The sequence below is a fragment of the Lepidochelys kempii genome, chromosome 24 (genome assembly GCF_965140285.1).
Source record: "Lepidochelys kempii isolate rLepKem1 chromosome 24, rLepKem1.hap1, whole genome shotgun sequence".
Classification (NCBI taxonomy): Eukaryota; Metazoa; Chordata; order Testudines; family Cheloniidae; genus Lepidochelys; species Lepidochelys kempii.
Genome location: NC_136403.1, coordinates 5,705,690 through 5,732,291, shown reverse-complemented (window position 1 = coordinate 5,732,291; position 26,602 = coordinate 5,705,690). Strand labels below are relative to the sequence as shown.

At 51.8% G+C, this 26,602-nt stretch overlaps 2 protein-coding genes across 2 annotated transcripts in view; one reads left to right on the top strand and one right to left on the bottom strand.

Moving 5' to 3' along the window:
- Positions 1-16,334, top strand: part of ITGA10 (integrin subunit alpha 10) — a 54,671-nt gene extending 38,337 nt beyond the window's left edge. Inside the window, exons 15-30 of the mRNA XM_073322622.2 lie at positions 212-342; positions 874-1,040; positions 1,148-1,290; positions 2,519-2,629; positions 3,408-3,493; positions 3,888-4,029; positions 4,260-4,352; positions 5,193-5,269; positions 6,068-6,157; positions 7,013-7,097; positions 7,652-7,765; positions 8,094-8,192; positions 9,277-9,390; positions 10,224-10,319; positions 11,320-11,433; positions 12,523-16,334. Coding sequence (XP_073178723.1) covers positions 212-342; positions 874-1,040; positions 1,148-1,290; positions 2,519-2,629; positions 3,408-3,493; positions 3,888-4,029; positions 4,260-4,352; positions 5,193-5,269; positions 6,068-6,157; positions 7,013-7,097; positions 7,652-7,765; positions 8,094-8,192; positions 9,277-9,390; positions 10,224-10,319; positions 11,320-11,433; positions 12,523-12,576 — 1,716 coding nt within the window. The 3' untranslated portion in view covers positions 12,577-16,334. The remainder of the gene's footprint in view (positions 1-211; positions 343-873; positions 1,041-1,147; positions 1,291-2,518; positions 2,630-3,407; positions 3,494-3,887; positions 4,030-4,259; positions 4,353-5,192; positions 5,270-6,067; positions 6,158-7,012; positions 7,098-7,651; positions 7,766-8,093; positions 8,193-9,276; positions 9,391-10,223; positions 10,320-11,319; positions 11,434-12,522) is intronic.
- A 1,666-nt stretch (positions 16,335-18,000) lies between these two features.
- The window catches only part of RNF115 (ring finger protein 115), a 51,694-nt gene continuing 43,092 nt past the window's right edge, over positions 18,001-26,602 (bottom strand). The window contains exon 9 of the mRNA XM_073322637.2: positions 18,001-25,110. Coding sequence (XP_073178738.1) covers positions 24,979-25,110 — 132 coding nt within the window. The 3' untranslated portion in view covers positions 18,001-24,978. The remainder of the gene's footprint in view (positions 25,111-26,602) is intronic.

The following is a 26,602-nucleotide window of genomic DNA, read 5'->3' as shown; positions in this document are numbered from 1 at the left end:
AACTGAAGCACAGAACGGGACAGTAGCCTGCCCCAGATCACCCAGCAGGTTAGTGACAGAGCTGGGAATAAAATCCAGGCCCCCTGAGTCCCCGTCCGGTGCTCTAACCACTAGGCAACGCTGCCTCTTGAGAGAATGAGTTAAACTGGGGTGTTCCTGTGGTGCCCAGGCCGTTGTTCCACCTGTGACTAACTCCCCACTTACCCGCCAGCGGATCGAAGCCTTGTCCCTCCACCCGAGTCTGAGCTACTTCGGCCGCAGCGTGGATGGGCAGATGGACCTGGACGGGGACGAGCTGGTGGACTTGGCTGTCGGGGCCCAGGGAGCCGCCGTGGTGCTGCGGTGAGTCGCTCCCCTCCGTCACGGAGGGGCCGAGCGGGACAGGTGGCGAGTGTGTCGGACCAACCGATGGCCGTGGCACTTTCCAAAGGAGCTCAGGGTCGTTATCCCCATTGTACAGATGGGGAAACTGAGGCACGGGGGGGGAAGTCACTTGCCTGAGGTTGCCCAGCGGCTGGTCTGGTCAATAGAAGGCAGGTCTCCTGAGGCCCAGTCTAGTGCGCTAACCACTAAGCCACACTGCCTTAGCTAATGCAGGGCAGGAGGCATGGAGGGTGGAGGGAGGCCCCCAGTGCAGGGGTGAGTCTCGCGGGGCGGGGGCCAGTTCCACCCACCTTCAGGCCTCTTTAGGGGGGCTGAGTACCCTAGAGGACGCGGGCATGAAGAATCGAGTGTCCTGTTCTAGCTTCCCTGTGTGCTCGTTTCCCCTGCGGCTGGACAAACCGATGCAGAGGGAGGGCTGAGCTGGCCCCGGTGGGAGGCCGGGGCGCCCTAGGGACCCAGGGTCTTGAACATGTGGTCCCCGGGGGCCAGGTCGCGGAGGATCGTCCAGGTCAACGCCTCGCTGGCCGTCAACCCCACCTCCATCAACGTGCTCCAGAAGAACTGCCAGAGGCAGGGCAAGGACTCTGCGTGCGTCACGGCCACCGTCTGCTTCCGCGCCTCCTCCAGGTCCCCGGGCCGGGGGGACAGACATTTCGGTGAGTGCCGCGGGGCCCCGGCACCCGCCCCCGGCTTTGTACGCGGTGCCGTGGGCCCGCGGCGAGTGCCGGGACTCCGGAGTGACTCCGCCCCCTTGTCGGCGCAGGGATCAAGTACAGCGCGTCTCTGGATGACAGGAAGTTCGGCACCAGGGCCGTGTTTGATGACACCTCCCAGAAGCTGGTGCAGAAGCGGCTCCGAGCCAGCGTGGGGAAGGCAGCCTGCCAGCCGCTCCCCTTCCACGTGATCGTGAGTACAGGGGGCGCTATGGGAGGGGTAGGAAGGGAGCGATGGAGCATCCTGCCTCCTGCTGTTCAGCATCAGTATTACAACAGCACCCCCTGCTGCACGCAGACCGAGGCTGCGCTGCACTGCAAGCAGAGGGGTTATCTGCCAGCAAACACGGGCTAGCGGATCAAGCGGTACTCAGGGACCTGGCTGCAGCTTCATTGCTATTAATACCCGAGCCGGCTAAGGTACGGGTCCGTCTGCCCGTGCTGCAGTCGTGCAGCGTAGACCTACCCATAGCGAGAGACGGTCCCTGCCCTTTGGGAGCCGGCAGTCGAAAGAGTGGGAGGGGAAACAGAGGCACAGAGCGGGGAAGCATCTTGCTCCAGGTCTCCTGGGCCCTAGCCCGGTGCTCTACCCACTAGATCACACTGCCTCCCTTAGGACTGCCTGATCCTTCTTGCTCTACATGCCATTGCCCAATGGGGGGCGCTGTCCTTCCCTCCTGGGATCAGAGCATTTGTCCTCCTATTTGGGTTTCCTCCTGCAACTGATCCCATCTTTGAGCTACCTGGCCCGGGAGTTATTTATTGACTTGTTCTGGATTTAGACTTAAAATAATCATGAGGCCTGGCTTGGGCTCCAGGCCCGTTAGCATAACGAGTGATTCAGTAAATACAATTAAACATAAGCCTCAGCAGCCCAGAAATGGTCCGTGTCACAGGGGCTCAGCCAGCCACCAAGCCTCCTGATTCTGGGGTCCAGCCCGCTCCAGGACACTGCTCCAACAGGGGGCTTTTGCAGCATCATCAAATGCGGGTTATTTTGGAGTACAGCAGGAGCAAGTTCCAGGCTCCCAGCGAATGCCCGGCTGGCAGCCCCCTCTTTTATAACAAGGGGGACCTTGCTTGGAGAGCCCTGCTGTTCCCAGCTGCGGGAGTATGGCCCAGGGAGAGAAGGGCCAGTCTCAGGCCACTTAGGGACCTGTAAGTCACGTCACCTCCAGTTACATGGATCCCACCATTGGCCTAGCCAAGCTAGCCTGCCTCCAGCTATGGCTCGTATCGGATGCTTTGGAGGAAGGTGACCCCCTCAATCCCATAATGCCCTGGGGGAAGTGTTTCCAGACCCTCTTGCTGAAGCATGGGGTCCAGCGGGTCTCAAGCAAAGCTGGCATCCTCCCCAGGGGACGGTGGGTGACTAAGGAATCCCGTCTCAAAAGCTAGCCTAGGTTCCTTCCTCCCGGCAGGACATGACGGACTACCTGAGGCCGGTCAGCATAATGGTGAAGTTCGCCCTGAGCGATTCTGACCCAGGCCCCGTGCTGGATGAGAGATCGTCCACCACTGTTAAGAAGCTGGTGAGCCCTTGACCTGTCCCTTTGCTCTGGGTCATTAACAAGCCCCTGCGTTGCTGGGGACTGGGATCCCACCTCCTGGGATTGGGACCTGGGCAAGGCTTTGGTTACGGCCACTTTAAACCTTGCTTCCCCTTCCCTGCAGTCGGCACTTGCCTTGGAGGCTGGATAGCACCTTCTGTAGACAGCAGAAAGGGGCGGGGTCGCCTCCAAAACCACAGAGAGATGTGGAGGACGAAACTAACATCGGAAGGTGCCCTTGGGAAATGGATCCCAGTAGCCTGTGGGCTCTTCTAGACTTGTGCGTGTGGTTCTAGACTGGCTGGATGGGTGGTTCTAGATTCTCTCTTGGTGTGTGTGGGCACTCAGTTCTAGACTCTGGCAGTCTTGGTGTGGTTTGAAATCCAGTCATCTAGTCTCCTGTGAGCTGTAATACTTGGGTCTACATTCAGCGGCTGGGTTGAGTGTGCGGGTGCTGGGCGGGTCCGGCCTGTGACACAGAGGAGCTCAGACGAGATGGTCCCTTCTGGCCTTAAACTCTATGGCTCAGAGCGTTCCCCGTGCGTCTCCCAACTGCCCTGCTGCTAAAGGCTCTGAGGGAGGAAGAGGATGGGGCAGACTGAGTTAGGTGGGGCAAAATGCGTTAGCTCGAATCCTCTTCATCTACTCCGGCCACAGGCGCGAGCCGGCCGCCTTGCAGACAGCCTCCCCGCCCCACGCTGATGTCGGATAACAGCCCAGCGCCCAGTGGCCAACAGTGACCCCTCTCCGTTGCTTTCAGATCCCTTTCTTCAAGGACTGTGGAGAGGACAATGAGTGCGTCACGGACCTGGTGCTCCAGGCTAGCATGGATCTCGCCGGCTCCAGGTATGGCAACCCTGGGAACAGAGCGGCCTGGGGTCTATTCTCAGCTCTCCCACGGACTTACAGGGGCCCTTGGCCCAGGCACTGTCTGCACTGAGCCTGGCTTCGCCCGAGCCGCAGGAAGCTTTGCGAGCCCTAAAGGACGCATGGAGATGGATGCAGAAAATGGTGGCCCTTTGTCCTCCTCTAGAGGCCAGTCTGTGTATAGAGGGTTGTCAGTCCCAGCCAGAGGATGAGCTCTCCAGCTGAGATAGCAGGGGCTTTAGATCACGAGGTTGCGGGTTCAGGCCTCGCCCCAGGCATGTCTCACTGCCCCGGGAAGGACGGCGCAGCAGCTGCCTGGCCAAAGCTGCCCCCCCGGTCTGACGCTGAATTGTCACCACCTTTCCCGTTTCAGGCAGAAGCCGCACGTTATCCGCAAGGGGAAGAGGAAGGTTCTGGTGGACGTGGTCCTGGAGAACAAGAAGGAGAACGCCTACAACGCCAGCCTCAAGCTCGGGTTCTCCAAAAACCTCCACTTCTCCAGCCTCTCGCTCAAGGTGGGTCGCGTGCTGGGAGCAGGGGCTGGAGGCAGGGGATCGGCAGGGAAGGGATGGCACGTTGCAGAGGGCAGCGCACAGAAGTGAGGCTGGGCTGGGCTGGAGCACTGGTCCTCCCAGTCCCGTACGCGCCTCCTGCCCGGTCGAGGTCGGGGGGACGGGCCCATCCGGCCCAGCTCGGTGAGGGAGGGAGGGAGCAGAGATGGTGAAGGAGTCTTCTGTTCCCGCAGGGGGAAACCCAGGTGAAGGTGGAATGCAGTGCCCCCTCCCCGCACACCCGCACCTGCAGCGTGAGCTACCCCGTCTTCAGGTCCCTGGCAAAGGTGAGTCCGGCCGAAGCCCTTATTGTCTTGGCGCTTAGTCAGTTCGTACGGCTGGTTAAAGGGCCGAGAGCCTGGCTGACGCCCACCCCCCAGCTGCTTTCCTGACCCGTAGCTTCCTTTCTGTTCCAGCCTTAGCCCCCTCCTGCACTTTCTGCCCATGCCCCTCAATCCCACCCACGGCCCCCTGCTCTTCCAGCCCTGGGTTCCACCTCCCACCTCTGCCCCTCAATCCCACCCACGGCCCCCTGCTCTTCCAGCCCTGGGTTCCACCTCTGCCGATGCCCCTCAATCCCACTCAGGCCCCTCTCCCCTCGCTATCCCAGTCCTTACTCTTCTCCCCCGCAGGCTGGTGCAGGGGGGATTCGGTGGGCTGCTGGGAGGGTGGGGTGTGAAACTGTCCCCTGGGCCCCGCCTTGGTTTATGCAGGCGACAGGCTGGCTTATTAACCCATTGTGGCCCAAGGCGCTCCTGAGCCGGCCGGGCGTGGCAGTTGATCTGGCAGGCAGCCAGACGGGGGCAGGAAGGAAAGGGGCTGGAGCTAGTGGGATGCAGAGGCACATGCCTGGCAGGAGAAGCAGCTGGAACAAGGGAGGGCAGAGGAAATAATTCGACCTAACAACTAGCTCTGCCCCCTGCTACCACTGTCAGTGACACCATTGCAGCAAACTGGAGGCTTGGAGACTGGAGCGGCTGCTGAAAACAGGACCTCCCCCTCCTGCCTGTCCCCTCCTGCACCCAGTGCTCTCGTCTCCATGTCCAGCCCAGTGCTGGGCATGGCCCATGCCAGGTTGCTGCCGAGGCCAGGCAAGGGGCTGGGCTGAAAGCTCTGCTTTTCCCCAGGTGGCGTTCCTGCTCGAGTTCGAGTTCAGTTGCTCCTTCCTGCTCGACCGAGCGCACCTGAAACTCACGGCCAGCAGGTAAGAGCAGCCGGCTGAACCGACCCTCCCCGGCCCGCTGGGCTAACAGGCTAGGGGGTGGGGATGTGTGTCTCGCACCTCCATGTGTCAGCTGATCGCCACCAAGGAGCGGACAAGGTGCCACTCTGGGACACGGGACAGCTGGGTTCGATTCCCCGCTCAGCCACAGGCTCGGGCAGGTCACTTTGGGCCCAGAGCCACAGAGGTAGCGAAGGTCCTAACGCCCACGGATTTCACTGGCAACGCTGCAGTGGCTGTTTGGTGCCGAAAAGCTTGTGGGGAGCTGGGCCGTGGTGCCCCAGCTGCGCAGCGGGGATCCCAGCACGGCCCTGCCTCACAGAGGGGCTTGGAGAGTAAAGATGGCGAGGGGCGGTGGTGAGGAGAACCGCCAATCCTCATCCGACCTGGGGGAGCTCAGCATCACCCGTTAGCTGTGCTGGAGGCCAGGTGCCGGCCCCAGCCTTGAGGAGAGAAATCTCGGCCCCCGGGACATCATGTTGGCTGGAGCCCACCCGCTCCCATGTCTTTCTTTACACAGATTGTTTTTTAGGGGCGGGGGCTCAGGACCCTGGTACAATTGTCCCCCTTTGTTCCTCCCGCATCAGCCCTGGCTGGCCCTGATGGGCCAAGCATCTGATTCAGAAATGCAAAAGGGGGCATTTGCCTTAAATCTCTCACCTATTGAGTGGGAGAGATCTGACCAGGAACAGAGCCTTTCACCAAGGCTGGGCAGCTGCTAGGAACTGGGGTGGGGTACGTGAGCCAGCCGCTGTAACGATCCGTTCTTCTTCCTCCCAGCGACAGCATCGAAATGAACGAGACCCTACACGATAACACAGTGCAGCCCTTCACCTACGTCAGCTACGAGCCTGACCTCTTCCTCTCCAGGTGAGCCTGTCTGGGGGAAGCTGATCCAGGCAGAGGGGAGGGGTGGCGGTGGAGCGTTGTCATGGGATTAAAGCAGCCAGAACCCGACCTTGTCCACACGAGAAACTGGCACAGCTTTACAGAGGTGAAGTCAACCCGGTTTAGTTAAGCCCTGTGGCGGTAGAGGCTCTCAGCCTGGTTTAAGAGCGTGTGGTTGAGTTTAGACCTGTTCCGAATTAATCCTGATTTGAACCCCAGGGAGTGTTCCCACCCCAGCTGTTTGCACTGGTGGAACTAAACCGGTTTGAAGGTGCACTGTAAGTTAAGCTTGGGCACCCCTCTCATGCAGGCGGGGAGGGGGACCCCCGATGCTGAGTCCAAGGTGATGGGGGGGGCCAGCTAATAGATCGTGTGCTACCTCCCCAGTCTGGCCCTGCTGCTGGTAGGCGTAGGGAAATCCATCCACCCACTGGGGCTCCCAGAATCCCAAGCAGTCTCCAAATGGCTTGGGCCAGGGCCAAGCCCCAGGGAAAAAGTGGCCAAGAGATTCCTGCAGACTTGGCTTCCTGGCCAATTAGATGCCTGAGCCCCAGCCCCAAACACACCTGTTTGCAACTGATCAACCCCAGCAGGAGGACACATTGTTGCTCCTTCCCATTCCCGGGGGATAAATCAGGGGTTCCCTGCCCCACAAACCAGGTTAGTAGGGACTCTTCTGACAGTGCTCCCCTGCCCCCAAATTAGTGCAGGGTCCCCCAGTCCCCAGCAGCCCCTGTGATATGGGGGCTAGAGGTGTCTGGAGACAGCAGGGTCTGGGCACTAGGGGACGATCTGCTCTGCACCACGTCACCCCCCAGTCATGCCGTGTCCCCGCAGCGAGGCCATCCTGAACCGCTACGAAGTGCATCCAGCGGGCACCTTCTCCAGCAGCGTCGGGCCGGAGTTCAAGACCACCATCAAGGTACCAGCAATTGGGGGGAAGATACCGGGGCAGTGGGGGATGGCTCCAGCAGGTTCTGGGCTTGGTTCGGGTGCGGGGGGCCCTACAACAGCTCTTGGGGCTGGGGTTAGATCACGTTGGATCCCCTTCCGGACATGCCCCTGGGAAAACCCCACCTGGAAGAGGGGGGACCCCTTAGGAGTAAAGCATGGCCCCTTGGAGAGCTCTGGGGTCTTTGAACTCCAGGGGTCGCCCATTCGAAACACCTTGGGGTGGGATCCCCTTAATGAACCGAGCCCAGGGCTCCAATGGAGGGTTTGTCTAGCAAGATGCATAGAGCCTCGTAGCGTCGAGCTGTCACGGAGCAGGTGCTAGGTGCTGTACAAATACATAAGCCAACTGGCCCTGCCCCTCAAGAGCAAACAATCGAAGGTGATCTCCTCTGGGCCGTTCCAGGATCTTTCTTGGACAGCTGGTGCATAGACCTCAAGCCGAGGCTGGGTAGCTGCTTAGGGTTGGCACTATGAGGAGCTGGCCCCTGCCCTTTGAACAGCCTCGCTCCCATCTCCCTGCAGGTCCAGAACCTTGGCTGCTATGCAGTCAGGAACCTCTCCGTCAGCATGTACCTCCCTGCCATGGCCTTCCGGCGCAGCTACTTCCTCTCCATCACACGCATCATCGCCGACAATGTGAGTCCTTGGCCTGCGAGACAGAGGCAGGAACAATCCTCTCCCCCCTGGGCCTGCCCTCAGCCCTTCCCCATGTACAAGCAGCTGCTAGACCCGCTCAGCTCCAGCTGGGAGCATGGGCTGAATGGGCTCATGGGTCAAGTTCTCTGCTGCTCTCCATCGTTGGAGAATAATTGAAAAGAGAGAAGGGGGCAGATCTGGTAGGATCCCCGGCCCTGCAAAGGGCTGTCTATCTGTCTGTCCAGTGCCAGTCCCCACAGTCCCCCTCTAGTCCATACTTGTACCAGGCCCTGTAGTGACCACACTGCCATGTGCTGTCTCGTTCAAGGTTACCTGTGTCGTGCAAAACCTGACTGAGGCAACGCTACGGAGCCAGGCTGGAGTGATTCCTATTCACCCTGAAGATCTCTTGCATGCAGACAGACTGGTGAGTGGCACGGCACCGTAAGGCAGCGCCAGCGGCCCTACTGCCATCACACAGGGACCTCAGATGAAGCAGGGATGGGCTTGATCCATGCTTGGAGGGGACACCTCCCCCAAATAAAGCTTGGGTGTGCCAAAACTGGGACAGTCCATTCAGAAGGGGGTGCTCTCCCCTGGAAAGGTGGAGGGAGGGGTGTCAGCAGAGCTGAAGCCGGTGGCTGCAGAATACCGGAGGTGCCGTCCAACTCAACCAAACCAAAGTGGCAGCTTGTGCTCATCTGAAGAGCTGGCGGACACCACTTCTGCCACCAAAACTTTGGCAAAGAGCACCTGAGTATTGGTGTCCCTGCCTGAATTCCAGCTCAGGTAATTTCTTTGGGCCTCAAATTCCCCCTGCTGTTGCTATGCCCTGCCATGCCCCTCCCCCACAAAATGATAATGGTTAGGGGGTGACATTGTTCAAAAACATCTAAGTCTCATTTTCCAAAGGGCCTGATCTGCAACCAGTGTTGATACCAGTTTAATGGTCAGTTAGCGGCATAGAGCGTCTCCACCAGACGCCGCAGCGGGCTTGGTACAGCTGGGCCAGGCAGCACTGTACCTATAGATGTGGCCATGGTGATTTAGCTATACCAGGCCAACCTCTAGAGTGGACATCGTGATGCCGGTAGAAAGGTGCCATATAGCTTATTCCCCTTCCCGCATGGGAACAGCTAGACCAGTAGAAAGCTCCCCTGGAGCCGTATAACGGCGTCCGCACTGCAGCGGCTAGCTAAAATGCTAGAGAAGTTCTTGGGTATTGAGGGCGCAGAGCCTCAGGGGTCTTGTGGCACCTCTGTGAGGCTCTAGGCCTTAGAAACTTAAGCACCACTGCGGGCAAGTGGAAGTTAGGTGCCCCCCAGTGATCTCTTTGCCATTCAACCAGCTATGTCCTAGCTCTGGCAGAGACATCCTCAGCCATCTCACTTGTACCTGTGCCACCAGCCTCACCCCCCTCCCCCGTCTGCCCTTGCCTAAGGGGATGGTGGGGTCGGCTGGCGCGAGTTTGGAGTCTGGCGCTCATGGCCCTGCCTCTGCTCCCCTCGCAGAACTGCAGCAACGCCTGGTGCCAGGTGGTCAGGTGTGAGCTGGAGCAGCTGGAGAAGAACACGGAGGTGTCCATCCACCTGCTGAGGGTGATCCACAACGACTTCTTCAGGAGGGTGAGTGCGCCCAGATATTGTGCCTGCGGAGGGGGGAAGCTACAACTGCCAGTGTCCCAACCCGCGTCTCTAACACACATGGCCGCATCGTACTGGCCTACCCCCCCTGGGGCAAGCAAGAGTAGCTAGATCCATTACTGTAGTCATTTCCGAGAGCAGCCGTGTAGTCGAGTGGACGTGGGAGAGCCGGGTTCTGTTCCTGGCTCTGCCAATGATCTCTCCTCTCCCACCCTTTATCTAGACTGGATGCTCAGTGGGGACCCGGGACAGTTTTGCCCTATGTGGCTGCAGCACTCAGCATCCTGGAGTCTCAATCGTGGCTGAGGCGTCCGCTGTACCAAGAGGCAGCGGAGCAGGGGCTGGAGGTGCTGCTGGTCGAAAAGCTGTAATTTGTTCCCCCCGCACTGGAGTTTGCTTTTCTGCGCGGAGCTGTATCCATAGGCCAGTTCCCTTTAAAAGACATGCTCCAATTAATTCAGGGGAATCCTAAAGGAGCTCCGACTAGTCGACCACACTAGTCCCTCATTTTCGATGGCTTGTCTCCAGCACGGGGCTAGAGGAGCACCCGGGCCGCTGTAGCCCCGCAGGGTGGATGCACGCCACAGTGACAGAAGGGTTTTCCTATTGCTTGAGTAGCGCCCCCTCCCCAAGCGATGGCAGGTGCTAGGTCGATGGACGCATTCTTCCAGCGCCCCTAGCTGTGTCTACACCACATAGTTGCAGCCCCCAGGTGTGGATTTGTCACAGCCCCGAGGGTCGTAGCCCTGTTGAGCTAAGTTTCTATCATAAACCAGGCCAGGCTGACCCCTGGCCCTTGTGACTCTTCCCAACAGGCTAAATTCAAAACCGTGAAAGTCATCAGCACGTTTGCACTTGTCGCCAAGGAGAACAGCTTCCTCTTCCTTGAGGAGTCAGCGCACCGGCGAGAGGTAGCGGGTGGGGGGGGATGGGGGTGGGCGTTGTAGCCCTCCCATCGGCCAGAGCAGGACACTTCCTAGGGAGCAATGGTTTTGGATTCTATTCCCTCCCTGCAGCCCACCTTGGTCTAGATCCACACGTACCAAGGCCCAGATCCTCAAAGGGATGGGGGAGTTAGACACCTAAATACCTGGGACAAGCTGGGCCTTAAGCCTTATTTTCTTGTTCAGATACGGCCAAAGTCAAGGTGGCAAAAATAGGCTGCCCCTGCATGATTTCTGCCTGGGTTGGAACAGAGCAGTCATGTGAGTGAAAGGTGAATTTGCCCGAGAGACAGATGCTGCGTTAGATGTTCTCACAAGCCAAGATTTGGTCAAGACTGTTGGTGGCAAAAGATGGCGGACTGAGTCCTTGAGCCCCGCGCTTAGGGGGAGGGAAATCACCCTGGCGGCATCTCAACGTGTTGGTGGTGTTTCTGGTGTGCACGCTCATTACCTGTTGTAGTCAGTAGCTGGCAAGGAGGAGCTAGGGGTGCAGAAGCCATGCGTTGCTTCTAACACTCATTCATAAGCTAGTCCATTGATAGGTCAGTTTGGGGAAGGAGAAAGGGTTAAATCCTAAGGGCAGGATTCTCATTTCTGCTAAGCCCCACTGCTCAAGGTAGACGAGCCTTATTCAGCACTGCCTGTGTAAATTCAGGCACTGCCCCTTTACAAATGCCTTGGCGGCAGGGGTGGGACACGCGTACTGAGAGTCAGGCACTAAGTGGCTTGCTGGAATGAGCCAGCCAATCTCTGGCTATGCTCTTCCTCACTTGTCCTGTGTAGTGGTGAACAGATACCGTGCTCCACCCCAGAAGTGGCACTAGGTGAACAGTCCTTACAAGGTGTGGTCTGTTTAGGGTCTTATACCACACCCCTCACTGTGGCAGCTAATCCTCCTTAATGTCTCCATACCCAGCTTGGGCAGGGAAGTTTTGGCTTTGCTTCTAACATCAACAGCTCTTTGCAGACAGTCCTGGAGATCATCCAGCCCAAGCGGATCCCCATCTCCTTATGGATCCTGATCGGCAGCAGCATCGGAGGGCTCCTGCTTCTGGCGCTGATAATATTCTGTCTGTGGAAGGTAGGCAGGCGGCAGTGTAGAAATGGGGCACAAACTTTGGTACACCAGGTGCTGTCCTGCTCACAAATGTCAGGGCTTCAAGGTTGGGGAGGATGGAAATGTTGCCCCAGAGACTGCGCCCTGAATGCCAAGGCTGCGTTAGAGCGGAGGGTTTGATTTTCATTTCCACCACAGCTGCTTTTCAGGCCCCTTATGCTGGCAGAGCAAGGTAAAAAGATGCCAGTGGGACTGTAACGGGGCCTTCGGGCTACAAATGCTCAGGTTTACACAGGGCCCCCAAAGAAAGTTAAACCAGTGATACCTCCTTAAATCCCTCTGAAGATGCTCTCATTCAGAATTACAGGGGCCTTAATTTGGTTTAGCTTAATTCACTTTGGAGTGAGTTAAATTTAAACTGCATTTCCAAAGTGAATTAAGCTAAACCAAATTAAGGCCCCTGTAATTCTGAATGAGCACATCCACCCAGGGATTTTATGGGGTTTCACTAGTCCACTTTAGAAATTCACAGCTGTAGTTATTTCATATTAATTTTTCTGAGTAGCCATGTGTGGCTGAGTCCTCAGGGACGCGAAGGCCCAGGATCAAGCTGGGGAAAGGTCAGGCAGTAGAGCCCATTTAAATGACAGATCCAGCAAAGGGAAGGCTGGGAGTTTGACCCCCACACTGCCTGCAGCTAGGCCACAAAAATGTAGTGAAGACTTCCCATAATGTAGTGAACCTGCAGGTGCTGTGGAGGATTCTGGGATACCTTTCCACAGTGCACCATGCCTTTAGCAACAGCATACTGCTGGGTGGACAACTGTTGTGACATGCCCCATATTTATCAGCATCTTTGGGCTGCCTCTTGCTGTCTATCTGCTGCAGGGACCACCCCTCCTTTTCTTTGGCTGCAGACTACAGGTCTTGGTTTCCTCGAGGGAGACTGGCAGGCTGGACGGGGTTAAACTCCCTTGCCAAGGAGCAGTGGAGGATTATTTGACCCAGCCCCACCGCTGGTCTATTGCAGATCCACAAGGCTTAATCACTACCTCCCTGGGAAACTTCACACTGATCTGTGAACTTCCTCTCCCCTCTGTTCTCTCTCAACAGCTTGGATTCTTTACTCACAAGAAGATCCAGGAAGAGGAAAAGGAGGAGCAGTGACATTGCAGGGGGTTGCCCTGCTCGGTTCCTTGCTACAACAAACTCACCGTCTCTCAAGCCCCACCACACTCTAGCCAATCCCCCCTGCCTCAGAGGAAGAGCAGCAGGGGCTGTGCTGAGGGGCAGAAGAGACCCGTACTCGGTTAGCCCATGAACATTTCCTTTGGCATGCCCGTGGCTCCGAGGACCTTACCACCTGTCTGTCTCTCACTGGTGCCACATGGGTTCCAGCAGTAGAACTAGCAGAAGATGGACCCCCTCCTGCTTGGGTTCACAACTCAAAAGATGGTGTGCTAGGGTTGGGGGGGGGGGTATGCTAATCCTGTAACCCTGCTACTGCTCCTAAATTAAGTTGCATGAAGAATGCAGCTAGGTTCCCAAGTATTTTGAGCCCAAATGGACTACAGGGAACCTTACCGGCTACCAAAAACCATATCCACCAGCCAGAGTGGATCTCCCAAGCAGCCCAGGCCAGCTGAAATCAGAAAGACAATGGCGCCGTCGGATGCCGTCTTGAAGAAACTCTTTCCACCTCTCCAGGTGCAGTGTTCCCACTGCACTTTGAGCAATGTAGTCGTTGCAACTCGTAGCCAGCTGGGGCTCGTCAATAAAGTTTGCAGCGTGGTTTGCTAAGTCCTGTAAAGAGTTAAAATAAACCTCACCCCACTTGGTCCTACGGCAGATGCTGTTTTAAGAGGGTGCAAGTCCGGTCACTCAGCCATGTCTGCTCCCTCCTCCTTGGGGCTTCCCTTCACTTAGGGTGGAACAGCAGGAATGCCCTGAGCCCCCATTGCAAGAGTGGGGCCAACTCGAAATGGAGCCAGGCTTAGCGGGAGTAGAGTAAGAAGCCAGCACTACAGAGGCTGCAGGGCTGGGAATTAGAGGAACCATCTACGTGAGCAGGACAGCTAGAACTAGGGAAGGGATGCCCCTGACTGCTCAGGGAGTGCCTCTTGCTCCACCGCTCTTTCCCCTTTCAGGAATGACTAATAGGAGGCACAGAGCACTCAGATGCAGATCCAGGTGATGTAACAACGGACTGGGCATAAAGGTAAGGAGGGGGGGATGGGATGACACAGCATGTGATTAGAGAGAGTCTGGGGCTAGAAAATCCTCTGGCTGGAGCAGGCTGGGTAAGAAAGCATCACACCCCCAGCTACTGCCCTGTAGCTTTACTGCCTCGGCCCTGTCCCTGGTAGAGCAGGATGTGAATCATTCCCCTGGAGCAAGCCTGAAGGCCAGAAGATTGAGTTGCTTTACACCTGATGCATTTATCTCCAAAGGCAGAGGCCACAAAAGCCAAAAGGATCAGGGTTAAAAAGCCACCTGTTATCTCTGCTCAACCCCCTTAAAACCTGAAGGATGGAAAGTTCCTAGGACAGCCCCTGGACTGCAGTCTGCTCCAGCACTGAAATACACACCGATTTTTTCTTGACTCTAACCTGGACAAATAGAAGGTCCCCATGGCAAAGTGTAACCAGCTCCTCCTCTAAGCAGGTATTCAACCTCCACAGTCCATGCCCAGCCAAAAAGAGACGGTTTTAGAGTGGGATGAATGTGGCGGACACGGATACAGACAGTAGACGGTCTCCTATAAAGCAGTTCAAAGAGATGCGCTTATCATTTGGTGCTAAAAATCATAGAACTGGAAGGGACCTCGAGGGGTCACCTGCTCCAGTCCCCTGCCCTCATGGCAGGATTAAGTATTATCTAGACCATCCCTGACAGCTATTTGTCCAACCTGCTCTTAAAAATCTCCAAGGATGGAGATTCCACAACCTCCCTATGCAATTTATTCCCGTGCTTCACCACATTGACTGGAAGTTTTTCCTCATGTCCAACCTAAACCTCCCTTGCTGCAATTTAAGCCCACTGGTTCTTGTCCTGTCCTCAGAAAAAGTGTTCTTCTTAACCTCTCCCTGCTTGTAACAACTTTTTATGTACTTCAAAGTTTGTTATGTCCCCTCTCAGTCTTCTCTTTTCTAAACTAAACAAACCCAATTTTTTCAATCTTCTCTCATAGGTCATGTTTTCTTTAATCATTTTCGTTGCTCTTCTCTGGACTTTCTCCAATTTGTCCACATCCTTCCTGAAATGTGATGCCCAGAACTGAACACAGTACTCCAGTTGAGATCTAATCAGTGCGGAAGAATTACGTCTCGTGTCTTGCTTACAATACTCCTGCTAATACCGCCCAGAAGGATGTTTGCTTTTTTTGCAACAGTGTTACCCTGTTGACTCATATTTAGCTTGTGATCCACTATCACCCCCAGATCCCTTCCCGCAGTACTCCTTCCTAGGCAATCGTTTCCCATTTTGCATGAGTATCATCACTGGGGAGGGATAAGAACAGGTGAGACAAATCCCTGTGTGGGATGGTCTAGGTATGCTTGGCCTTGCCTAAGTGCAGGGGGCAGGACTAGATGACCTCTTGAGGTCCCTTCCAGCCCGACATTTCTATGAAAGCTGAAGAGCTGCCTGCATCAGATGCTGGAGACAAACTGACCAGTAGCCAAATGGAGAAAGAAGCAAAATCATAAAGCAGCACCAATGTAAAGCGAAGGGGACTGTGTTTGGGTTTAATAAGCAGAGCTTTGCCACAAAGTAGTGTTTAGTGGAGTCACTTTCTAGCCTGAGGAGGTCAGATGCTGTCTGCATAAGGGGAATGACTAAGAAAATCTCCAAGGCCTTCTACACACGGGAACATCCGGGCTTCAGCAATCCATATCCACTGTATAAAGCCCATGACCCTGTCCCCCCAAGGGGGACTAAATCATGCAGGTGTTCGCACTAACTGAACACAAAGCAACCCCCCTGCATGTCCTGGTCTCCATTTCAGGGCAGCTGAATCCAGGCAAGTCCTGACTGTAGATTAAAGCCTTAATGGGGTTAGGTCCTGCAGCTGCTGGGACATGATTTATAACAAAGGAACGAGCTGCAAGTTTGCAGATAGAGATGAGAGAGGACGACTGTCGCTAGAAAGGGAGTTAAGCAGTTACCCAAGTAGAACGGCAACAACAGGAAGGCAGTGGGATCTTTCTGATGGGTAGTTAACCTTCTCCCACCTTTATAGGAATTGGACAATAGAGGTTACCAAAATAACCTTGCTCCTGACCTAAAGCTTCTGGAAAAGAGCACTTGTATCTCAGACGTTCATTTTTACTAATTCACAAACCCACGCACTCCAAAACGGAGCTTTCACACTAATCCATCCACTCAAAGCTTTCAAAGCCGACCCAACACTCCAACCATAGCGCCTATGGCTAAGTATCCATTCTGTTTCAAATCTCTATTATGTTGTACTTTGCTAACAGGCGTATGAAGTATTCATACTAATTATAGAATCAACCATTAATACTTGACACAAAGCGCTTTACAAACAATGGCAACTACATCTGTCCAAAGGAGGAAAGGGAACATTTGGTGAAGTCACAGCCTTGATTTATTTCTGATTGCTTATTTGTGGCACACAGCAGTGTTGTGCTGGGTGCTGTACAAACACAGGACACACAGAAGAGCCAATTCACAAATTTTGCTTGCCCTAGGACTCCCACTCACACATGTGCATTAAAGAGGTTCCGTTGTTTAACGACCACTTCTCATTTCCCCCTCCCTCTGTTTGTGCCTTTGCCAACTCAAAGGAAAATCTGATCCCTTCCATCTGCACTGAATATAAAACCAAGCAAATCCGTGTCTCTGCTGCTGGAGCAAATAAAACATATTCATGAAAAGAGGATGTATTCTTGTGGCTTCCCTTTGAAAAGCAGGCCATGCAAACAAGCTCCGAAGAGAGTCTCTCTAAACGTGGGCTAAAATCCACCACTAGCCTCCAGGCTGCAATCTCCTGCCTGTGTAGTGAGCAAATCAGTCTTTCAGGCTTCTGCAAAATCAAACAGTGCCCACTTCTTGCCACCTCTATGATGCTGGCTGCCAAGAGGCTCCTTTGAATGTAGCTTTTGTTTTGGCTTGTGCAATTCTTCCAGCAGGTTTAAGATGACAATCATTAGCAGCAGCTTGGGGAAAGAGAGAGAGGGGACTGGATCCCAACTCTCAACAGGCAGGCAGCATAGCGTAGTGGACAGCCCACTGGGCTAGGACTCAGAAGACCTAGATTCTATTCTGTACTCTGCCACTATCCTGGTGGGTGACCTTGGGCAAGTCACTTTACGCCTCCGTGCCTCAGTTTCTCTGTAAAGAGGGATGACACTGGACCTCCTTTGTACAGCGCTTTGAGATTTCCGAATGAATAGAGGTTTTACAATTAAAGCAACATTATCAGCTTGGAAATAATCAGTTAAATAAAAGGCATTAGAGTAGTTTCAGGTCCCATAACCAGCTCTGCATCCCCCTGCCAATTTTGTGGTCTCAAAGCCACAGGTTCCAAACCTGCAATGGCAGATCCCTGCATCTGGGTGGAGCCCCACTGCAGGACTGGAACATTAATTTTCCTATTTTAAAAAATGTTTTATGCAGCTAAAGTGCAGGCAAAGAGACCCACCCACACCCGAGGAAACAGACTACCCAAGGAGAAGAGAGAAACTGACAACATTTTGGGCTGTCAACCGCACAGAGTAATTCAACATTTAACTATTGACTCTAATACTAGTGCAGAATTAATTCCACTTTAAGGCCCCTTGACATGCCAGAGTGGTATAAAAGGGCCTCAGGTGCAAATGAGAAGCTGACCCAGAGGCTTTTCGTCTGCAGTCTGTTCATAATCCTCTTCAGAGGTTCCTGCAATCAGCAACAAGTGATTTTCAAAATAGAAAATATGCCTTAATACTTTCCTCTTGCGGATACACTTCTTATCCATACATGTCAAAGCACTTTACAAAGGAGGTCAGCATCATTACCTCCAATTTTACAGCTGGTGAGATTGGCACAGAATAGGGAAGTGACTTGCCCAAAATCATATAAGTCAGTGGCACAACTAAGACTAGACCCCAGGACTTCCGTCTCCCTGAAATAGCCACAGGAGTCAAATTCAGCACGACCGTCTATGTCAATAAAAATGGGCCCATGTTTGCAAATGCACAAGCCACAACTTCCCTACTAAAGGCAAACTGGTGGGATAATATTCTCCCCTCTTATTCTCTGGAGGGCCAACGCCACCAGCAGAACCCTCTTAACGTAGTGCTGCCAACGCCCATGGATTCAACCGCAATTCTCGTGATATTTCATGTTTTGTTTCTTAAAGCTCCAACTCCTGGAGTCATGTGATGGCATGAGAATCTCAGCTGTCCTTAAAAAAAAAAAGGTGCAGAGGAAAGCTTAAGAATGGAAACCCTGAAGGTTCCCAAATCACAAAGAACCCAACACTTTTCGGCAGTTGGTTTCCATGGATTTTTAAGCCAGTCTTGTGATTTTTTGACTGGGCATCCCCACAAAAAGCAGCCATGGTAACACAAAGTCTAGACAAGGTGATCTCGTAAGATGGCTGTTTATTACAAATGCACAGACAACAACAGAACCAGGCCAAGTTGGCTCCAAAGTGCATTCTGACGCTGCCTCCCACTCTGGTTTCCCACCCCTCTTTGTCATTCCCATGTTTTAATATGGAAAGTCAGTAAGAATGAACAAGCTCTTCTGCAGAGTGTAAACATGGTTACACAACTAACTGATCTCAATGATTACACATTTAAATCATTAAATAAAGACAAGGCAAAACCCCTAATTGATAGCATTTCTCAAGATTCTTTCCCTATCCCTTTGGGTACCATATAAACCAAAAGTTACCAGATCAGGGTTTCCTATTTAATAGAGGCTTCTGAAGTTGGCTACACCAGGCTTTGCCATCAATTTATACTGTGGTTTCAGGTGAAACAAGAGGGGAATATAATCCAAAGCAGCAGTCTGATGGCTCCTTAGTTCTAAATTGACAGCTGAAGTCAACAAAATTCAAACATGAAATAAGATGCACATTGTTAAGAATGAGAGTAATTGACTACTGGAACAGTTTCTCAAGTGACATGGTGGATTCTCCATCACTTGGAGTCAGCCTGAGATATCCAGTATTGATACACAGATGCTCTAGTTCAACTAGAAGTTATTGGGCTCAGTGCAGGAAACAGAGTGAAATTCTACAGTCTGTGTTATAGAATCATAGAAATGTCAGGCTAGAAGGGACCTCGAGAGGTCATCAAGTCCAGCCCCCTGCACTGAGGCAGTAGCAGGTAAACCTAGACCATCCCTGACAGGACTTTGTCCAACCTGTTCTTAAAAACCGCCCATGAGGGGGACTCCAGTTCTCTTGGAAGCCTTAACTACATTTAAGAGTTAGAAAGTTTTCCCTAATATCTAACCTAAATCTCCCTTGCTGCAAATTAAGCCCATTACTTCTTGTTCTACCTTCAACGGAGATGGAGAACAGATTCCCCGTTCTCTTCATGATAGCCCTTAACATATTTGAAGACATCAGATCCCACCGCAGTTTTCTTTTCTCAAGACTAAACATGCTCAGATTTTTTTAGTCTTTCCTCCTAGGCTGGCTTTTCTAAATCGTTTATCATTTTTGTTATTCAGGTCAGTCTAGACCACTGATACTCAGACCTCATTGATCCAGGAGCCAAATTAGCAATCAACAGTACCCAACAGAGCTGCAGCAGTGTGAATTCAATGGTTCATTTGTGTATGTTTTACTATTTTTATGTATTATTCTCAAAGCAAAATGATTGACCAAGTATTATTTTATCAACTACAACTGGTTAACAACATAGGAAAAGCCTCCTGATTGGTTAATCACTTAGATTTAATTATTAACTAGCCACCCAGTGTCTTAATATCACGTGCTGCAAAGAGGCTCCCAAGCCTCAGTCTGAGCATCGCTGGTTCTAGATTATTATACTGGTCCCTTCTAGTCTTAAATTGACAGCCAATATTTTCTCAAGTGAGTAGCGATTTGGGGCACTTCTATTTCCGGGTTCTCAATTTGAGGTGCCTGAGAGGAGCCCGGATTTTCAGGGAGATGGGGAAGGGATGGTTCTGCACTTTCTGAAAATTAGGGCTCTTTTTAAGGTGTCTAAGGTGAGGCTTCCCAAAAATGGAGGCACCCCACATTACCAGTCACGTTTGATTTCTGTATTACAACTGTGCTGCAACATTTGATGAAGATTGTGTTTCTTTTGCAGTGGGATTTAGATCTTGGGCCTGGACCACACTTAAAACTTCTGTCAACTGACCTAGGTTTTACGTGTAGATGCAGGCAGGCGGATGGACGAATATTTCCATCGACCACTGCTACGCTGACGGAAAAACCCCTGCCGTGGCTTGAGGTTGTGTCTATACTATGGAGGCTATAGCAGCATAGCTGTGACGGTGCTGCAGCCCCCTAGTGCGGACATGACCTTGGTCATAAAAATGTATTCACAATATAGCCCGCTTCCCCACCAGGGAGTCATTAATTACAGACCAAACATAGGCTCATTCTCTGCCCCTACCTCCAATAACTTTACCCTCTGAGTTAGCTGTAGGATGGATCATCCTTCCATTATCCCATCCCTTCCAACAGACATACACCACGCAGTCCACGTGCCCCCTTTCACCAAATTTCCTTTGCATTCAGTGTGTTAGAACCACCGTTATCTAAACGGCTTGTGAATAAGCTCAGTCTGGCTTTCTCCTTTCCCTTTTAAATTATTCAACGTCAATGCTTCAAGCAAACGTACGTCTGTCTCTTTCTTGAACAGCTGCTTCTGGAGGCCTGTGAAATTCATCAATGAGCAGAGAGAGGAATGGAGAAATAAATGGTCAGGATTACCCAAAAGATTCACACTAATAATACTGTTATAGAACTAGGTGAACCAGAGAGCCATTCTGCTCTCAGTTCCAGCAGTGCAAAGCTGTAATCATTCAATCGAAGTCAGCGGAGTTAGCCCCTCTTTACACAACCCTGTATCTAAGGATACAATTTGGCCTTTCACTGCCACAAGACAGACCAATTCTACTGAGCTCACTCTAACACAACACAGATAATTTAAACCCTTCAGCCTTTTGTGTCACCTATGTGAGGATGCAGGCACGCTGCAGCACTTAAAAAAAAAAATCACTAAAGACATGGGAGTGGGTGGAACAATCCAAGCAGATTTCTGTACACAAAGAAGAGTTGACAGGTAGATCTGCAGTCAAGGTGAAATGGGAAGCAAAACATTTTGAAGTGCCTGTGTGTCTTTGACAAACACTCAGAAGCAGAGATGCAACTATCCCCCTTTCAACAAATACTACCAGTCAAAACCAACAGGTGCTCTTGCCTACAGAACCCGATTGTGAACAGTCATACAAAGAGCAGTACCAGTGCCCCTTATAGACTTCTCCTGTGACACAGCTGACAGAGGTTAATTGCAGGTACTAAACAGCCAGATGTACAGAAGAGCTCACCTCCCATGTAAGCACCGAAGTAAGTGGCCAGGCATTCAGTAGGCCTTTGTGCGTTGAGTGCCAAATATTCTGAAAATTTGGCCTCATAACTCTGGCCTAGTCAGATCCCCAGCCAAGGGGAGTCGAGTCTTAACTGAAGGCACTTAGCACATCGCTTGTGTCAGTTGTGACACATCCACATGGCAGCTGATTGGGCAGAAAACATGGGTGACTTCCTGGTTTAGTTCTGATTTCACAGACAAAACACACACACACACTAAAAGAATACTCCACAACATTGACATTAAGCTGCGTGAGCCATCGGAAATCCACCCACCCAATTTAACATGATTAAGGTGCAGATTTAGAGCTGCTGTGCCGGATTTCCGTATTACAACTGTGCTGACTGAAGTAGCAACTAGGTGACTGAAGTAGCAAACAATGTCTGGAAGTGCCAGAAATAGAAGATGAGAAAGACTGGAGAACATATCAAGATACCATCTGGTTAGGTTGCAAGAGGTTAAACAACATCAGTCTGCCTGGCTGGGGATTAATTTCTTATTTTAAAATCAGAGCTTGATTTCTACGTAATACCCAGCAATTTTCAGTGATTGAAGGTTTCAGGAATGAGAGAGACTGAACATAAAGTCTAGAGGGTGTGTAGTTGGCAGGGAGATGTATTTGCAGGGGATTATGCTTTAGCATACAGCACCATCAAGTGAGAAATTAGATCCCACAACGCGACGGGAGATTCAGAGATGCCTTTGCACAAACCAAAACAAGCCTCCTGTGACAGAGAATAGTCACGTTGCTTAATGCATGACTGGAAGGTGCTCGGATGCGACAGTGATGAGGGCGGTCTAAGAACACAGAGAATAGAATAGAATAGACTCCACAGCGTGAATTTCCTACTGCTTCCTCCCACCACCAATATACTTTTAGATTGAAAAAAGGGCAAGGGGTAGGTTTATACAATGCCTAGAACAACTGGGTCCCAACCTAGCTGGACCCTAGGCGTTAGCACAACAGTTTAATAATAATAAACCAAATGTTAGTCTCCTCTGCTACCTCCCAGAATGGAAGTTTATTCATTAAAGGCCCTCATAGGCCATACAAATCACTCATAGAAACCCTCCTGTATCCCAGCCTCTCTCCCCCCCAAAAATTTAAGCCCCAACCACACTAGGATAAGAACCAGTAGCAGTACCAATCGCATTTCCCTGAGCAGTGGCACAAGGGGCTGTCTGAGATTCAGTCCGCACACACTTGTCCCTTAGGGAGTTCATCGCTGTAAGGGCCTAACACGGCTCTCAAGCGCGCACACACACATAATCATCGCTGGCCAGGGAAGTAGTATTCCAATCTTTATAACTCCCACTAGTGCTGCAGCTTCAGCTTCTCCCGAGAGGCTCTAAAAGGGGACTTTGCAGCTCCCGGTTCCCCATCTTGAGGCTCCCATTGATTTCAGTATGCTTCGGATCAGCCCTGTTTATAACCAGGAAGATAAACCATCCTCACCCAGCAGGAGATCCCCTTGTGTGGACGGCGCTGAACAATTCAACGCACAGTATGGGCGGCGTGCTAGACCCTCCGGACTGAGCTGTGGGGCACGTTCTGGGATCGGGTGGAGAAGAGGGGTGTCAAGGTCAGCCTGTGCTGGGGGCAGGGCTTCCTAGAGCAGGCAACGCTTAGGAAAATTCTACTGCATTCTACAATCTAGGTGCGCGCAGCGAGACGATCCCAATCTTAACCAGGGGGAATCAGCCACTCCCCGGCGTTCAGTGGGCTCTGTTGGACCAAGATCAGTGCTTCATTTGTGCCAGGGCCGAGCCCTGCAACTCTAGGCTCAGCAGTTCATAGCCCTGGCACCTCCGGCCTTGCTGCGTCAGTTACGAAAGTAAAAAACGATTCCATGAGCCCTGGTACCGCTTTCATTAGAAATTAAACCCTGACCAGGATGCAAGCTCCAAAGTAGAGTCCCTTCCGCAAGAACACCCTGCCGGGAGCCCCACCCCCATCCTGTTCAAACTTGGGGCTATCTGCTTCAGTGCCTCAAATCTCGACTCAGCACGCTCTGCAATGGTATTCCAGAGCTAGGCTTAACCACGGTGTCCGCTAGGATTGTTCCACTGGACCCTGCGACCAGGGCACAGCTTTCTAACCAACACAATCAAGACCCAAAGTATCAAGTGCCTGAGCGCCATTCTCACAAGCGACCTAGGTGTCTCAGAGCTGAAGTCCCGCTGACTTTCAATAGGACAGGTCAAGATTTTCAAAAGTGACGAGTAACTCCGGGTGCCTCAATTGCGGGGAGGAGTGCCACTCCCAACACCTGGAGGGGGCCCAAATTTTCAGAAAGTGCTATGGCCCGACTCTCTGAAAAATCAGGCCCCTTTAAGGTGCCTCCAAGTTGGCTACCCAAAGCCACTAGTGACCCTGGAAACCCTTGGCCATGAGATCCCAGGTCACTTTGGAAAACAAGATTTAGGTGCTTTTATAATTTTACCTTAAGTCTGGTACTTTGCAATTCAGAATATATGTCAGTTTCCAAAACCCGTAGGAGTCTTTCCCCGACTCCCAACGGTCCTGGATTAAGCCCTTAACATAAAGAACCCCTTTAAGCTAGACCCTATGTTCTTTAATAAAGAAGTGGCAACACTCCTGCCTATTTTGTCTCCGGTTATTCTTTTGGTACCTTTCAAAATCCCTCATCCACCCCTGCAAGCCCCCCAGCAATCCTCTCAACATTTGATCTTCTTTAGAAAGGCCTTTATTTGACTTTATAGCAAACGAAACACTAGTTTAAATCAAGTGTACCTGGTACACTGTTACAGCAATGAAGTGGCAACAAGTTTAGACGCGACCTACCCTCTCCTTTCCTCCTTCCTCCGGGCTGATCCACTGATTTAACACTGCCACAGGTGGGTTAGTGGGCATTTTACGCTCAAACATGATTCGGACGATAAAAACAAGAGCTAAACATGGATGAAATGTTACAGAAGTGAAAAAAAAAAAGTCTCTTAATGTTATCGGTCTAGGAGAATTAAGATTTCATGTTAAACACTGAAGAATCAGCCATTAAAACAGTTATGCACAATTAAGTCTGTTTACCTGAAGGATGCCTTAAAGTGGTCCATATGATACAAGTCAGTTAAGGATCCTATATGAATTACTGTCCAGATGGGTTTAAAAAAAAAAAAATTCCAAACAACCCGTTTTGGACAAACCTGGGAACATCGGCACATGGATAAAAACTAGAAAAATCAGGTCATGAGACAAAAATGTTCTGTGCATGCCTGCTCCCCAGAATCCTGGATCACTGCATCTCCCGGCCCAAAATCACCCCTCACAGAAAAGCCATGGGCAAGACATTTTGATCCAAAGAGATTCTTCACCCTCTTTTATCTTATAAATTCTCACTCCCACCCCCGTAAGTAACCTAGAACACTGTGTATTTCACTTGAATTCAAGAGAAGAGGTAAACACTGATAGATTCAATTTCACCCACTCTGTTTTAGGGGAGCGGAATGGGGCAAGGGAGATGTGTCAAAATCCTTGTTTGCATCCCTTAGCAGCTGCTCCCATCTAATCAAATACGTTACCAAGCGGGAGTATTCCCCCCTGCCCCAAACTTCTCCATGACATTTTATCTAGGAACACTGAGGGTAAGGTGGGGGGGAATTCCATCCCAATGTTGAACGCTGCCTGACAGCGCTCAGGACCCCAGTGAGCCTGTAGAGATGGAAATGTTCCCTTCCTCACACACTTTGAAAGAACCACGTTAATTAAGGTTTCACAAGTATAAAAATCAAACCACTCACTCAAAGACTCTGAATTCAGGACTAAAAAGGCAATTCTGATGGAGATGCGATTCGCTCGGAGATGCACGTTTACGTTTTGGAAAGGGACAGCACTCGTTGCAGTAATATCATGGGTTGGGTTCCCTCCCCTATATTTCCTGCTACTCTTTTTTTGTTGGTTTTAATTATAATACAATTTACAACTGTAGTAAGAATACCACGGCCACAGCCCCCGGGAAGCCCTCAAGCTTCAGAAAGTCCATCGATCGTGTAACTGGCTTTCGCTGCTAAAGCTGTTACTTGCTGAGGCCTCCGGGTTCTGTGTTTGCCGAGTGGAATCCTCGCCATTTAAGCTCTTTCTGCAGACTGGACACGTGTCGTGCTGAAACAGAAACAGGAATGTACAGTGAAGGCCCATCCCCAGGACCTTGGTAGCCAGTTAGCAACCGCTGCTTATAGAGCAACTTTCCGTCCCACAAGCGTTTTATGTGCAGTACTTGGAGGAATTCCCGTCACCTACCATCAAAATGCAGCCACCTCTGGGTTAGCACACAGCAGCTGGATTTAGCAATGCCAAGCAATGTTATACCTAGGCTTGGCAGGATTCAATTTTAAATCGGTAGCTGTTGATAAATGTTGATTTCAACTGACACACTTAAGTGGTCACTGGCCCTGCTGGGAGCCCTCTGCAGCCCTGCTGTCACAAGAGTGACCAAGTGGGGCCATGACAGCAGAGCTGCAGCGGTCTCCCCAAGCTGCCTCAGGACTGGCAGAGCAGGGTGGAGCAGACACGCCAGGACTGCAAGCAGGACAACGAGCACCCAGCTGCAGGTAGCCCCGCTGCTGAATGGCTCCTGTGGCAGTGCAGGGAGCCCCTTGACGGCACGGCTTCAGAGATCTGTCACCAGCCCACAGCTGTGCAGGGAGCCCTGTGCAGCTCCATTGTTCCAGCCCGGCTCGCTCACTAACCAGCCAGGAGTGTGGGAGCAGACTCAGGGCACGATCTGTTCAGCAGCTGGGGGTTCGTCTTCCTCCTTACAGTCCTGGGTGGGGATCTCTGCTGTGCCTGGCCAGGAAGATTGCAGCCTCCCCCACACCTTGTGCCCTGGTCTCTCGAGGCCCTTGGCAGTCCAGGACCTCCCTCCTCCCCACCGCTGTCAGTGCTGCCCAAACCCTAACCCCAACCCTATCCCCAAAATTATCAAAATAAAAACAGCTAAAAATAGAAAAAATCCTAATAAAAATATACAAATTATCAAATTATAAAAAAAAAAAATAAAAATCAAATTCTGCCAATCCTAGTTATCCAGTAGTTTAGAAAAGTGGGGAAAGACCTCAGCATCCAGTTGAAACGGCAGGAGATGGGGTGGGGGGGAATTTAGACCTTTGCAAAGTGCTTTTTGGAGATCTATGGATGAAAAGCGCTACGCAAGAGCTAGGGATTCTAACTATTCCATAAGTAGGATGTGGTGACCCACAGCAGAATGTGGAGAGAGCACACGGGTTAACGCTCCTACTCTTGTGAATAGCGCTGTTGAGTCTCAGGGAAAAGAAGCGATGAGGGCCTTATCTGAAAGACCCAGACAATATGCTGGGGCAAGGTTTCAACACAGACTCAGAGGAAAGAGCATCCCCTTCTAACCAACACCATTTCATTCCGCCCTGGCGGTCTCCCAGCCGAGAGCTAATTAAATACACCCCTGCTTAGCTCAGAGCTGTTGAAATCACAGTCTAACAGGACTGCCAGTTGTTTGGCCAATGTAATGTAACTATTGACCAGTAACTAGCATCATCTTTGTTTGCTATTTTGATAATTGATTACAAAGGCCTGATGAATGTATCTTAAATTAACTGGTGACACATTTCGCACAGTG